At 34.7% G+C, this 16,299-nt stretch overlaps 1 protein-coding gene across 3 annotated transcripts in view; it reads left to right on the top strand.

The window, feature by feature from the left end:
* SLC36A4 (solute carrier family 36 member 4) overlaps nucleotides 1-16,299 on the top strand; it is a 53,265-nt gene that overhangs the window by 26,152 nt on the left and 10,814 nt on the right. For all 3 annotated transcript variants that reach the window (XM_082340475.1, XM_082340474.1, XM_082340476.1), the window contains 2 exons: nucleotides 2,108-2,277; nucleotides 10,477-10,646. In XM_082340475.1, coding sequence (XP_082196601.1) covers nucleotides 2,108-2,277; nucleotides 10,477-10,646 — 340 coding nt within the window. The remainder of the gene's footprint in view (nucleotides 1-2,107; nucleotides 2,278-10,476; nucleotides 10,647-16,299) is intronic.

Here is a 16,299-nt window from a genome sequence, read left to right as displayed (position 1 = left end):
AGCTCTAGTTAACTGTTGGACATTTCCAGTTAAGTGTTGTTCCTCTGACATCTCAAATTCAACAACTCCGAAGTCTGACAGATAACCTTTTTTTTTTTAATCTAAAACCAGTTTCACTTTCTCATTTCTCTATTTATTTTAGTTTTACTTCCAGTCACTCAAGCTTGAAATGTGGGAGTACTTCTTTTCACTGTGTCCCTGGTTTCCCCATTCCAGTCAGTAATTAAGACATGTTGAGTCTTCTTTTCATATTTCTCCAAATCTATTCCATAAATGAGATTATGTGTAAAACACTTAATGCTGCTTGAGGGAACCTCTGTAAATGTTCATTTCCTTCTCTTCCTCCTTTTCTAGCTGCATTGACACCGTTCTTGACTTTAGCTTCTTATTTCAGGTCTGGATTATCTCCGGAACATACAAATTGTTCACTGTTCTCTTTTCCGTTAATCACTTAAAATTTCCATGTAGACCTGACTAACGCACCTGAAAGGTGGAGATGAAATTAGTTATTATCTCATGAGGTTATTGTAAATACTATGTGTTGTATTACATGCAAAGCTTTTGAAAAATACCTAGCACATTGTAAGCACTCAGTAAATACTTGTTGTTATTATTACTTAGTGTCTTTTACTGCATGGTCAAATTGTATGGCCAAAATCTCCAAAGATTTGCCTAAATAATTAACTTTGCAGTTAGCCTTTTTTCCTTTAAAGGTTTTTTTTTTTTCCCCATAATGAAAATATTCATCTTATTAAATTGACGGACATTAGATACAGATGGATAGATATAGAAACAATTACAGACATGTATATACATGGGTTTGTATACATACATATATTTCCTAACTCTGTCTGCTGAGAGAACTGGAAGCAGTGGCACCCAGTAGCAATGAGCACACTCAGCACCCAGATCCTGGGTTCTAAATACAATTCTCCAACAAAGGAACCAAAGTTCTTTGGAGAAATAGCTGCTTGTAGGGCTGAAGCAAGGAAATTCAATGTGGGTCTGGAGCATCTTGTAGTGCCAGCAAGTATGGAAGTGCTCAAAAAACAGAAGAATGGATGCATGTCAAAGGGACACAGGACCCAACCTGATAGAACTCACGATGACCAAAGATGGAACGATATGAGCAACAAAATAAATAATAGTGTTTGGGATTCATGCTCAAAGTATAAAACAAATATACATGAATCCATACTAATACAAATAAATGATTAAATAAATAAGTACATAGGGCAGATTTTCAAATAACTTATGTAAATACCCCCCCTCCAGGAGCTCTAATTTAATCCCCTCTATCTGTAGTGACTTACTTCCAATGAATAGAGTATGATGAGGGAGGAGGAAAAATCTTTACAGGCAGAGAAACCTGGCAAACACTGCCTTGCCCAAGTGATCAAAATTAACTTCACCAGTGATAAATCATGTTGATAGCATGTGTGATGAGAAGGGCACTGCACCTCTGTGGTATCCTTTTCTGAAACCTATTTTCCCAGTCTAGTCATGAAGAAAACATCAGACAAACCCAAGTAGAGTGACAGTGTACCAAATACCTAACCAATGCTCCTCAAAACTGTCAAGGTAATGTATAATAAGGAAGGACTGAGAAACTGCCACAGACCAGAGGAGATTAAGGAGACAGGACAGCAAAATGCAATGTGCTGTCCTGGATGGGACCCTGGAGCAAAAAGGACGTTAGTGGGAAAACTAGTGAAATCCAAATAAAGTTTGGAGTTTAATAGTAATGTACCAATATTGGTTCTTAGTTGTAACACAGGTACTTAGGTTGTGTGAAATGTTAACAATAGCGGAAACTGGTCAGGAGTATATGGGAGTCTTCTGTTTATCTCTGCATCTTTTCTGTAAATCTAAAATTATTCCAGAGTAAGAAGTTTATTTTAAAAAACCTGACACTTTTGCCTACTAAGAGCTGATTTCAAATCTTTTTATTTTTAAGAATTAAAAAATCTGTAGTGTGAAAAAATATATAACACGTAGAAAAATACATCAACAATTATGTGTTGCATATAAACTATAGAAAGATTAATTTGTGTACATATAAGACAGGATATTAGATTGTTTTAAATTACTTGCATTCTCTTCTTAGGTCCTTCCACTGGAAAACCAAATGAAAGAATCAAAACGCTTCGCCCAAGCATTGAATATTGGCATGGGAATTGTTACAACTCTGTATGTAACATTAGCTACCTTAGGATATATGTGTTTCCATGATGAAATCAAAGGCAGCATAACTTTAAATCTTCCCCAAGATGTGTGGTAGGTAGACAAGACTTTGTTAACCTAGTTTGTGTATTTTGTAGATATAAGTTACCAATGTTTCATGATAAAGATGTATTCTTGGTTTTATGATTTAAACATTTAAAATCTGTACTGTGATTTCTTTATTTGTGTAATCTAAATTTTTTTCAGAATCTTCAGAAGAGATCATCTGTGATTTTACATATTCTTGTGGGATTTTTTAAAAGACTCAAAATTATAGGGTGTTCCAAATTTGAGTAACATATGAGTAAAACATGACTTTTATTTATTTATTTATTTTTATTTTTTGGATTTTTCGAATTTTATTTATTTTTTTATACAGCAGGTTCTTATTAGTTATCCATTTTATACATATCAGTGTATACATGTCAATCCCAATCTCCCAATTCATCACACCACCACCACCACCCCCCGCCGCTTTCCCCCCTTGGTGTCCATAAAAAACATGAATCTTTTAATATAGACTCACTTTATTAAAAAAATTTAATACTTATCCTTGCTGTCAAAAATCCAACACTCTGGGTTCCTGATAAAATAATACAACCTATCACTCATGGCCCTCGCTGTTTTACTGGTCACCTTTAATACTGTATGTGCCCCAAGTCCTTTCTGAACACAGTTAGGTCACATTGTGCAGTTGACCCTCGAACAACATGGGTTTGAACTGCATGGGTCCACTTATACGTGGATTTTTTTCAATTAACATATTAGAAAAAAAATTTTTTAATTTTTATTGGAGTATAGTTGCTTTACAATGTTATGTTAGTTTCTACTGTACAGTAAAATGAATCAGCTGTACATATACATATATCCCCTCTGTTTTGGATTTCCTTCCCATTTAGGTCACCACAGTGCACTAAGTAGGGTTCCCTGTGCTATACAGTATGTTCTCATTAGTTGTCTATTTTATACATAGTATCAATAGTGTATATGTGTCAATCCCAACCTCCCAGTTCCTCCCACCTCTCCTTCCCCCTTGGTATCCATACATTTGTCCTCTGTGTCTGTGTCTCTATTTCTGCTTTGCAAATAAGATCATCTATACCATTTTTCTAGATTCCACATATATGCGTTAATATACAATATTTGTTTTTCTCTTTCTGACTTACTTCACTCTGTGTGACACTTTCTGGGTCCATCCATGTCTCTACAAATGACCCAATTTCATTCTTTTTATGGCTGAGTAATATTCCATTGTATATATGTATCACATCTTCTTTATCCATTCCTCCGTTGATGGACATTTACGTTGCTGCCATGTCCTGGCTATTGTAAATAGTGCTGCTGTGAACATTGGGGGTGCATGTGTCTTTTTGAATTATGGTTTCTCTGAGTATATGCCCAGTAGTGAGATTGCTGGATCATATGGTAGTTCTATTTTTAGTTTTTTAAGGAACCTCCATACTGTTCTCCATAGTGGCTATATCAATTTATATTCCCACCAACAGTGCAAGAGGGTTCCCTATGCCACACCCTCTCCAGCATTTATTGTTTGTAGATTTTTTGATGATGGCCATTCTGACCAGTGTGAGGTGATACCTCACTGTAGTTTTGATTTGCATTTCTCTGATAATTAGTGATGTGGAGCACCTTTTCATGTGTTTGTTGGCAATCTGTATATCTTCTTTGGAGAAATATCTATTTAGGTCTTCTGCCTATTTTTTGATTTGGTTGTCTCTTTTTTTGGTATTGAGCTACATGAGCTGCTTGTATATTTTGGAGATTAATCCTTTGTCAGTTGCTTCATTTGCAAATATTTTCTCCCATTCTGAGGGTTGTCTTTTCGTCTTCTTTATGGTTTCCTTTGCTGTGAAAAAGCTTTTAAGTTTCATTAGGTCCCATTTGTGTTTTTTTGTTTTTATTTTCATTACTCTAGGAGGTGGGAAAACTGGACAGCTACATGTAAAAGAACGAAATTAGAACACTCCCTAACACCATACACAAAAATAAACTCAAAATGGATTAAAGACCTTAATGTAAGGCCAGACACTATAAAACTCTTAGAGGAAAACACAGGTAGAACACTCTTTGGCATAAATTGCAGCAAGATCTTTTTTGACCCACCTCCTAGAAAAAATTGTTGAGATTTGTGACAATTTGAAAAAACTCAGAAACTACATAGCCTAGAAATATCAAAAAAATTAAAAAGTTAGGTATGTCATAAATCTATAAAATATATGTAGCTATACATATAACATACAAAATATGCGTTAATTGACTGTTTATGTTATCAGTAAGGCTTCCAGTCAACAGTAGGCTATTAGTAGTTAAGTTTCAGGGGAATCAAAAGTCATATGCGAATTTTCAACTGTGCTTGTTGGCACCCCTAACCCCTGTGTTGGTCAAGGGTCAACTGTAAGTAAATAGTATTAATATTCATATTAATATTATATACATCTTAATATTCTCTTTAATATTAGAACCATATTCTGCTAAATGAAGCAATATATAGGGTTTTTTCTTCTTCCAGAGATTGGTCTTTGGAGATTTAAAAAAGATATTGGCAGTCATTACGATGCAGACTTGCTACCTTATTTATGAAATGGAAAGTAACTCCTTAGTTTTGATAAATGCAAAGAATAAATGCTGATTTAATTAATATCACACTGCTCCTTTAGCTACTTGGATAGAAGTCTGTGAAACCTTAAGTTTAAATAGTATATATTTTGTAAAATAGATAGCTAGTGGGAAGCAGCCGCATGGCACAGGGAGATCAGCACAGTGCTTTGTGACCACCTAGAGGGGCGTGGGATAGGGAGGGTGGGAGGGAGACGCAAGGGGGTATACGTACATGGGGATATATGTATATGTATAGCTGATTCACTTTGTTATAAAGCAGAAACTAACACACCATTGTAAAGCAATTATACTCCAATAAAGATGTTAAAAAAAAATAAAGCATTGTTTCCCATTAAAAAAATAAATAAATAAATAGTATATATTTTGGCTGGCTTCCTAATGAGAGTTTGACTGCTGTTCAGTAATCATTTGCATCCTGGGTCTTCACTGGAGTCCAGAATGTTGTTAGAACAAAGGTATGCAGGGAACTATTTATGACAGAGAGAAAGTACCTAGAATAGTTTCCAGGTTGCACAGAGGCATACATGCAGTGTGTTTATCTTTTTATTTTTAAATTATCGTTTTACTTTAGCTATGACATATTTACAAAGGATTTCAAGATGGAACATGTTTTAATGTCATACATTTGTTTCAAGCTGGAGACATGACTACCAACAAGATATACGGTTGTTCAGCATTTATTTCATTAACCTATTTTATAGTTGATTATATAATTTTGTTTCCTTCAAATATGCTCCTTTTTTCTTTTTTTATAATAGTTTAATGTGGAGTAGAATCTTAACCAGCTTAATATAAGAGAATCAAGGCTAAAAATTATGGTAGCTTAGTTCCTCTTTCAAAGACAGTATAATGTCTAGAAAATAGAATGGTATTTTTCTCCACTTGGAATAACATTTAGACTAAATCCTGAAAACAAATTTATAAATAAATTTGACAAGTACTTTTAATGTCAACTATAAAATGTAGGTGGGGAAACAATCTCAGAATTCTTCCCTACTCTTACTCACAAAAGTATTTAAAGAAAGGCTTAAGGGCGAAGGTGAGAGTGCATGCATGTCAAGTTGGGATGTTCCTGTCCGGAGGGAGTTAAGAACATGGTGAAGGAGCAGTGAGCAAGGATGTGGAGGGAATGCTTTTGGTATTCACAACTAAATCCTGAGCGTGTGATACCGCGCCTGCAGTAGCTTTAATTAATCCTTCCCTTTTTCTGCATCCCCTTCCACCTCTTGCCTTATCCCTAATTGCTGTGGCTCCCGAGTTAGAACGGAACTAGTCGCAAACCTTGATTAAAAAGGGACTATCAGATCATAGTTTCTATTCAAGAAAGCCTAGCTAGACACCTGCTTTTTTATTTAGGAGAGCCTTGTATCCTAAGAAACAAAAATCTGGAAAAAACAGGAAAGCAAGTCAAGATACTCTCCTTTAGAGAACTTGTAACACCTTCTCATTGTGTATATATGCCTTCTGTGGTCTATAGTCTTATTTCTTTATGGTCTGCAGCTGGGACAGTTAAAATACTAGCCATGGCTGAGGGATACTGGAGAGGAGATGCTTGTCTGTTATAGTGATAGTCTTCCAAAATGAGAATTTTGGACTAGAATAGTCATGGGGTTATACCTAATGTTCCTTTCTTGAAATGCTATGTATGAGTCTCTTCTCCCCCCAACCCACCCGTGCTTCAGGCAATAGGCCTAGCAATTTAGAGAATGTACAGTGTACTCTTTATTGGCTGGGCATGAAATCCAATGACTGTCACAAGAGCCTAGGGAACTCGTAGCTACTAGCTATGGGAAGCTGTAAAGGGCTTTTGATGCCACATTGACTTAAAGTCTCAGAGTTCATACGGGGTATTTCTACAAGAAAAGATTGAATTAGAAAGCAGCCCCAGAATAAAGCAAGTATGGATTAGAGAGGCTCCAAGTTATTATTATTTATTACCCTCAATCTTAGTGAGGCGTCATTTTTTAAAACTAGTTAGGAATAATATTGTTCAACATATTGCATTTAGCTTTTGAAGTAAAGGGTGTATTTTAAAGATGATAATGAAGTAAATTCACAATTCTGAGCTAGAACATTAGCATCTTGAGGGCAGGAACCCTGCATCTTCTGGGTTTGTGACGCATCTCCACAATCTAGCGCATTACTCAGCATTTAAGAGGCACTTAGTAAACGTTTGTTAAATAGTATTCTAGGCATAAAAGCATTTCTCCTGTTACTACTAGTCGTAGTTGAATGATGTTTTAGCAGTGGTTTTCCACGATTTCCACTAAAGTAACCCAAATAGCAGACACACTTCCACTAACAGATTTCAAGGATATTAGGTTTTCATATAGACAAACACTGAGAAGCAGTTAGGTGACTTCTGCTGCCTCACACGTGGCATTCTTTGTGAAGCACACAATGGATAGGGAAGATTCAACCAAAAATAGGAAAGAAGCATATAAGAACAGGGAAGGTATGGGGTAGGTATTTGAATTTATTTAGAATATTGAACTGGGACTTCATTTTCCCCCCAAAACAGAACAAACCTTAAGTCTGAGCTCATGTTTGTAGCATATAGGAGCTAGGAGGCTGAGTATTCTGGGAAATAAAGCTGACAAATAGTGGCAGGTAATCAAGCTACATCTTAATTGATCCTACCACACAATCAGGGAGCTGAACTCTGAAGAGATTGTTACCTAAGATGAAAATATTTAGGCAAGAATGGACTCACCGAGAGGCAGTAAATAAAGAAGTAGAGCAGTAGATTTAAGGAAACTGGGAAAAGAAGGTTTGTATATTCTGGACTATTCCCTCTGTCCTCTCCCTCAGAAATTCTTAATGATCTTCCAATACTAAAGTTGCCTATATCTAGAAATCCTGGCCCAAACGGCTTCTGCCTTTCCTTTCCTCTGTCTGTCACTTTCTTCCTCACAGTGAATATTATTAAATTTAAAATGTAGGGCATCTATCAAATTCATTTTTCATCTAACAGATATTTATTTTATGTGTTTTTTGTACTAGGAAGTGTTCCCAGGCACTAGTGATACAGCAGTGAAGAGATAAAAAATCTCTCCCTCAGAGTGCTTACATTCTAGTGGACATGCTACAGGATTATAGCTAGTTCTCACAAAGACTTCTTGACAGATCTTAACCCTCGAGATTCTTGACCGTCATGAAAGGTCCAAGAGGGAAAGTGAGTTATTAGATTCTTTCCAAGAGTAGTTTCTGTATTCAACCTTGAGAGAAAGAGAATCAGTCAGCCACCTATTTCCCAGGTTAGGTTTAAAAAAATTAAGATATTCTTATCTATAAATTTTGTTTAGGTATTGATTTCTTAGCCAATGTGGGGAAAAGAATAGAAACATTGCAATTTTTGAAATCCTCTGTTTTCAAAACTTATGTTTTCACTGGACTACTTAGTTGTTTTCTCCCCCATAATCTGATTCTATATATTGACTGCAAAATAATTATTTAAAAAATATATTTCTGCTCTTTACTAAGATACTACATTTCTTTGCTACCAGTATAACAGACTTTGTTTTCAAGCAAGAGTCATTTTATTTTTGAAGTATTTTTATTTGTGATATTGATTAGACGTAGTTTCTAAGAATCACCTATCCATACCCATTTGTGATCATTAATATTAATTTAATTAACATTTAATAAGTGTCTATCCCCTGCCAAGTGTATGGGGGGTTATACAGAGAAGAATAAAACATAGCCTCTAACTTTCAAGAACTTTGGCACTGAGTTTTGTTTTGTTTTGTTTTTAAGGCTTGTTTTCTTTCTTTCTTTTTTTTTTTTTTTTTTTTAAATTTTTAGCTGCACTCCGCAGCATGTGGGATCCTAGTTCCCCAACCAGGGATCAAACCTACACCTGCTGCATTGGAAGGCAGTGTTAACCACTGGACCGCCAGGGAAGTCCGTGGCACTGAGTTTTAAAATACCTTTTTAACGTGTACCATATGTCATTTAAAAGTTGTTTTATGTTCTTATATATCATCAAAACAAATTCCTATCACTTTAAGCAAGTTTTTTTATCCTTTTGAGAGACAGTTTACTGGGTAGATTCTTCTTTCAACTCTTCATTTCTAAAACTTAGTACCTATGGACAATTACCACAGATAATGCTTAAAACCAAAATGAGAACAAAGGTTGATAAGATATAGAAAAGTTAAGTAGAGAAAAATAGTACTTGAAAATGTAGATATCAAACATAGAAATTAGTGGGTTCTTAACGCAAAAAAGAAGTAAAAGTGGAAGAGTTGATTTTAAAAGACTGTAGTGCTTCTCTTAAACACTCATTTCTGTATTACTCTTTGGTGGATGATTAGCAAATATACCAGCTTCTAAAAGACCCAAACCATTTTATTTCCCATTTCTACTCTGTGTAACACCAAGTGATAGTAATTACATATAATTAATATTACTGAATGGTATTAATAATAACCAGATTCTTAACCCATACAATTTGTTTTATATAAATAGAAAAGTAATTATACTTATATATATAATGATATATTTTTAGATATATTGGTAATCATATTTTTAAAACATGTAAGTTAAAACATAATTAGAAAAAAAGGAATGTTGTAATAATAAACTAAGAATATTCATTTAATTCTCCACAATTATGTATCAGAGTATATGAAGCAATCTTTTGGTTATTTTGTACATTTCAATAGCTTGACCATTTGTGTTTAAACTTTAAGCATCAAGCTGAGAAATGGATCTTGAATCATTTTAAAATTAAGATAGTATTGTTGCTGGCCCTAAGGCATTCCTTCTTGCCTTAATTATGCTGTTTGTAGTATTTTCAAATGTATTTCTCTTTTTTTTTTTTTTTTTTACAATTTTTTCGCTTTGTATTTTGGGGACTTCATATTTTTTTTTAACATCTTTATTGGAGTATAATTGCTTTACAACGTTGTGTTAGTTTCTGCTGTATAACAAAGTGAATCAGCTATATGTATACATATATCCCCATATCCCCTCCCTCAAATCTATTTCTACGCAGCTTTCTTCCTTCCTCCTTCACTCGTATGATGAATACATTATAGAAGGAGACTTATCGAATTCCTTCTTGCTTGACGACAGTTTAGGAAACTGTTTATAATCTTGACATCTAAGTGATACCATGCAGTATTTGTCTTTCTCTGGCTTATTTCACTTAGCATAATGCCTGCCAGGTTCATGCATGTTGTTGTCTTAATATGAATCTAACTTTACTTTTAATGACTCAAATAAACAGAGAATAGATTGGTGGTTGCCAGGGGCTGGTGGATGGGGAAGAAGAGGAGAGTTTGGTAAAAGGGTACAAATTTTCGGTTAAAAGATGAGTAAGATCTGAGGATCTAATGTATAACTTGGTGACTGTGGTTGATATGTGTTATATAATTGAAATTGCCAGAAGAGTAGAATCAAAGTGTTACTGCCAAAACGGAAAAAAAAGGCAAATATGTGAGGTGATGGATATGTTTGTTAATTAACTCAGTCGTGGGAATTCTTTTACAATGTATACATATGTCAAATCATCACGTTGTAGACTTTAAATGTATTATAATTTTATTGGTCAGTCATACCTCAATAAAGCTGGAAATAAAAGAATGACTAAATTTTGAAATTTTTTAACAGGTTATATCAGTCAGTGAAAATTCTCTATTCCTTCGGCATCTTTGTGACATATTCAATTCAGTTCTATGTTCCAGCAGAGATAGTTATCCCTGTGATCACATCCAAATTTCATGCTAAATGGAAGCAAATCTATGAATTTGCAATAAGGTCCTTCTTGGTTACTATTACTTGTAAGTATCACTGCATATTTATAGCATAATGATTTTTATTGTTGAATTTCTTATAGTGAAGCTACTTAAAAGTATATTTTTTATATTTTTAAAACAATTTTGTTCGCCTAGCTGGGATACATTTTGGTTTAAAATTCTGTTATTCTATGGCTATAGAAGAAAAACACAAACTAGATCCTATCACACTTAAAACAACTAATCAAATTATTATTTTGGAAATGACCTCACTCATGATTGAGATATAAGTATATTTAAATCAGACGCATAAACGACCCCTTATATTGTTGATACACATTTTACTTTGGTTTTCTAGTTTTCCTCAGCTTTTTTGTATCTGTTAACTTTTGTATATTTAACATTTTAACTCTCCATGTCTACCTATACGAATGGGTTTTTTTCTGTTTTGGTCTTTAATAATTTCAGTGGCTTATTTTACTTACTATTTGAAGGAGTGTATATAATCTCTTATTAAAGTTTCACATTGTAGAATGCCTCCACAAGGTAGAATTAAGGATGGAGACTCATGGAGAGGGAGCTTGAGTTTGGGATAGTGGAAAGAGTATGAGTTTTACAGTCACACTGAACTGACGGTTCAAACTCAGGCCTCCCACTTACTTGCTGGTGTCTTTAGGTAAGTTACACACCATCTTTGAGTCCTTCTTTCCTCAACTATGAAATGAAGATAAGACATTTAAAAATATTAACCCAGTAGTTAGAAATTATTGTTTTATCGTCACCACTTGTACTATAATCACAAATAGAAAGGTGACTGCGACACTGATCTAACTAATGGGATTGCTTAGAATGAATGATACCAGGGACCAGATTACTGGGGATTGGGGAACAAGCAGCTTTGGAAATTCTATAGAAGATGTGAATAACCATCTTGGCCCACTCAAGGTTAGAGAATGGTAGAACTAGAAATTCTGGGCAACTCTGTAAATTACATTGAGCAGCTTGGGGTGGAGCTTATGCCTAGATTTAAAGAACTGGGTGTATTACATTGTGTTCAAAGAAAAAGCAAAACTGGGAAAATTAGATAAAACTTATTTTTCAAAGTAATCATTTAAATGAAATAAGTAAACTAATAAGGGAAATCACATTGAGGAATGACGTCAATAAGCCCATACTTTGATGACTAATGAAACATTCAGTAGGAAAAGGTTATTTTAAAACATTTTGGAATATTTTTTACACATTGCTTTTATTGACATTTTGACAACTACTAAATACAAAGACTTATTTCAGTCAAAGTCCTTTCATCAGTAGATGTAAGACAGTTCTCTTCTGAAAGTATGTCTCCTTTTAGAGTTAGTTACTGAATTTTAATAACTTCATCCGTTTCTGCACATTGGCTGCTGTCGTTATGTTGAGCTGCCTGTCTCCTGAGGTACAGACCATACTGCACATCTGTTACCAGGGTTTATTCCCAGAAGCCAGGGCTTTTCCTCAGGAGCTGAGTTCATGTCACAGAGGATTGCAGCTTTTTCTTTGCTGCTTCTTTCTTTTAGTTAAAAATAGGTAAACCTACTTAACCATATATGAGGGTTATATTTACAGCATACTTTGAACAGAGAGAACACAAACAATGCCATATTCTGTCCTACTTCACTGAAACACATCATTGGACACTGAGCTTAATTTACGTCTTTGGCCCATCCTTCCAAATTAAAGTAAAAGCCAACTGATATTCATGTCAGGACTGTTTTGAATCTGTTCTCCAAAGCACTTGAAAAGATTCTGGGTCAGGCTCTTTATTGATGAATGTGTGGAGAGCTGATGGGACCTTGTCATGTCCGTAGAGCAGGCAATGCAGCACTAGCAATGGGAGTGGAGGCTCAGCTGGGTTTGCATGTTTCAGCGTTCCATAATCCTTTCCAAGTACTGAATCCACGTTTACAGGATGGGTCTTCAAAGTAGTGGGCTCATCATCAGCTTGGATTATACTGGTTATGTCCAAGTCTCCATTTAGTATTTGAATCACCATTTCACAGTATCTTCTTGGTGGAACTCAAAAGCTTGAAAGGATGGGTCAGACTCTTCCTGCATGTTCCCTGTAGGCACTTACCTGCTAGATAGGCATCGCACAGGTGAGGGAGAAGAGTGGATAGAAACTGGCCAAAGGCCACCTTGGAGTACAATAAATGCCTTTTATTTTAAAAGCATACCTGTAGAAAAAGCTGTTAAATTTTGATTTGACACCAGTATTTTGATCCCCTGTTTGAATTGAACCTGCAAAATGTGTTAAATACTACTTATTTCTGTTATTGTCCAATTCATTGATCCTTCTGCTATTTCTAATTTGAAAAGCCCTTGATCTGAGAGTATGCTTTCTACTTTTAGTAAACTATAACCACATAAAGCATAAATCTTTGGTAGTTTGTAGAATACTAAGAAGACATACTAAAATCCTTCATTTAAGTTAGTTGTCACTGCAGATGAGAAAAAGTACCATTCTGTACCCTAATATTCTATCTTAAGAGTCAGTAGGTATATGGAGAGGACCATTCACTATTTGTGTAATTAAAATTTATGTGCTAGAGTGTTTCTCACAGTTTTGTTGTTGATGTTATAATATCAAGCATTTTATTTTATTTTCTGATATATCTGCTTTTACCATTTAGATGCAAAAATGTGGACCTAAATAGGCTTTTTTTCATGTTAGAGGAAACTTTGTACTTTAAGGATACATTCTTTTTCTCTATAATATAGTTTTGGGAAATACTGAATAAGCTTAATTAGTACTTAATAGATATATTCATAACAACTGTCTGTAAATGACATGGGTCAACCTATTTATAGTAATCCTATAGCGAATATTGGTAATGAATAAACTGTCCTTATCCCAAGCTATCCTTTGACTTACTGTTTTTGTGATTTTTGAGTTCTTCTATGTTGGATTTGCCTAAAGTGTATATATTTCTCTTCCTTGTCTAACTAATAACATTATCAAATAACGTTTCAAGCCATTTTTACTCGCAAATATTTGTTGGTTATATAACATTTAAAGAATGGCTTTAATCAATAAATTTCATGATTTAAAAGTGTTTGATAAGTGGAATTTTAGTCTGAATGAATAAATTCTAAAATACTATAGTGTTCTTCCGCATGGTTTTCCAACATTTCACTTGATTTACTAGTAACAGATTGGATTATTGGAAGACACTAATGATGAAAAATAGATTCCATTCTTCAGATGGCAAGGTTGTAGTCATGTTTGTATAGTTGTCCTTTTAAATACTGCCACCTACTATGAGTAGGTGAAGCATGTTTCCACAAAATGGACATAGTCAATGAATTTTAAAAGGTTCTAATTTTGTTTGAGAGTTATGCTTTATAGTTCCCTTAGAGAAATGTTAAAAGGATGTAGCACACATCCATTAAACAGGGGTCCACTTTATAAAGTATTTCTAGTTTAGAGTTCCAACTTCTTCACATTCAGTTGTTTTACTTAGGAGGGTTTCTTGTACTTCAGCCTTGTAGGTGTGCAGCTAGATTTATGATTTCAAAATAATTTTTAGGGTTTTAGCTTTTGTAATAATTTAAATAAAAAGTGGTAAATAATAATGTATGGTTCTAAGAAATGTGGTGGTTCCAAATTAATCCCACATCCTCCCGAAAAACATCGAGGGCCACAAAGAGAATAGGGGAAGGGAGAAAACCATAAACTGAAAATTAAGAAGCAAAGAAGCCAGTAGACTGCAGACTCAAGACTTAGTTACAAAGAGCATGAATTAAATTGTATATATATCACAGAAAGTTCAGTAAGAGACAAAGACACAGAAAAAAGAAAAGCAAAAGGAGGTAAACTTAGAAATAAAAGAGAGGGATAACAAAGATTGGAGAGAAAACTAATACCTTTTGAAGACAAGTAAAAGAAAGCCAACACATACATAATTAGAGTCCTCACAGCCGGAACTGTGGTTACATTGTCACCTTTGGTGGCAGTGGTGATATAGTTGTCACAGCTTTCATGTGAGCAAACTCAGCTGTTATTTCTGATGGCAACTCCAACCCTCAACAAATCATTCAGTGAACCATCTAAGGACAATTTGGAGAAAGAATATGAGTCTTTTTTTAAATTTTTATTTATTTAATTTATTTATTTTTGGCTGCGTTGGGTCTTCGTTGCTGTGCGCGGGCTTTCTCTAGTTGCGGCGAGCACTGGCTACTCTTTGTTGCGGTGCACGGGCTTCTCATTGCGGTGGCTTCTCTTGTTGCAGAGCACAGGCTCTAGGCATGCGGGCTTCAGTAATTGTGGCACACGGGCTCTAGAGCGCAGGCTCAGTAGTTGTGGCGCACGGGCTTAGTTGCTCCGCGGCATGTGGGATCTTCTCGGACCAGGGCTCGAACCCGTGTCCCCTGCATTGGCAAGCGGATTCTTAACCACTGCGCTACCAGGGAAGTCCCGAATATAAGTCTTGATTTTTGCAAACCTTCTGTTGATATTTGGTAAGATAAAGATAAGATCAAGAAAGTGCCAGATCAAAACTTGGAGAAGACTTGATGGTACCTTGGACTAAAATCCTGTTGACAATAATGGTACATTATTTTTTTTTAACTTTTCATTTTGAAATAACTTAGAAAAGTTGTAAAAGAAAGTAGAATTACCATAAACCCTTTACTCAATTTCCTCTAATGTTATCAGCTTACATTACCACAATATAGTTAAGGAAATTAACATTAATACAATGCTGTTAACTAATTGACCTTATTTTGATTTTGCCAGTTTTCCCACTGATACCCTTTTTCAGATCAAGGAGCCAATCCAAGGTCCCACCTGAACTTAGTTGTCATGTCTACTTAGTCTCCTCCAGTCTTGGCAGTTATCTTTTTTTATCTTTCTTTATTTACCTTGATGCTTTGAAGTGTCAGTAATTTTGCAGAATTTCCTTCAGTGTAGATTTGTGTGATGCTTTCTTATGATTAGGTTGAAGTTAAGCATTTTTAACAAGAATGCCACAGGTGATGCTTTGCACTTCTCAATACATCATATCGTGGCATAAATATTTCTTATTACTGGTGATGTTAACTTTGATCACTTGGTTAAGGTGGTGTCTGTCAGATGTCTCCACTGTAAAGGTACTCTTTTTCCCTTTATAATTGATAAATATCTTGTAGGGCGATATCCTGTTCTCATACAGTTTTTGCCCACTAATTTTAGCATCCTTCAGCGACTTTTCCTGCAACAGTTATTACTGTGGTATTTGCTTAATAATGATTTTCTATTTCCATTGTTTCTTCTATTTTGGTTAATTGGAATTCTAATGTAAGGAATAGCTCTCTCTTCTCTCTCATTTATTTAATGATTTATTTATATCACACCACCCCAGGTTTTGTGCTTTATAGAATGAGCTATATGGCAGAGTAATGAAAATACATTCTTCACCCAGAATTTCATAGCAAAAATTAAAAGTCGTTTATGTAAGAAACTCTGTTGATAAGTCGAAGTCCAAGAAATATCACTCACTGTTTTGGTTTCTTTCTTTGTTTTCTTTTTTAGCTCAGAACAGAATATGACAGATTCTTCCACAAGCAATAGTTTAGTAGTGCCTACTTGCATCAATTAATTTTAATGTAGTGAATGTATCTACAGTTAGTATTCATGTAAGTATTAAATATTTACATAAGAAAAATTTGTATTTTCAATTTT

This window comes from Balaenoptera borealis (genome assembly GCF_965194805.1).
Source record: "Balaenoptera borealis genome assembly, chromosome: 11".
Classification (NCBI taxonomy): Eukaryota; Metazoa; Chordata; class Mammalia; order Artiodactyla; family Balaenopteridae; genus Balaenoptera; species Balaenoptera borealis.
This window is presented reverse-complemented; position numbering and strand designations above follow the sequence as displayed.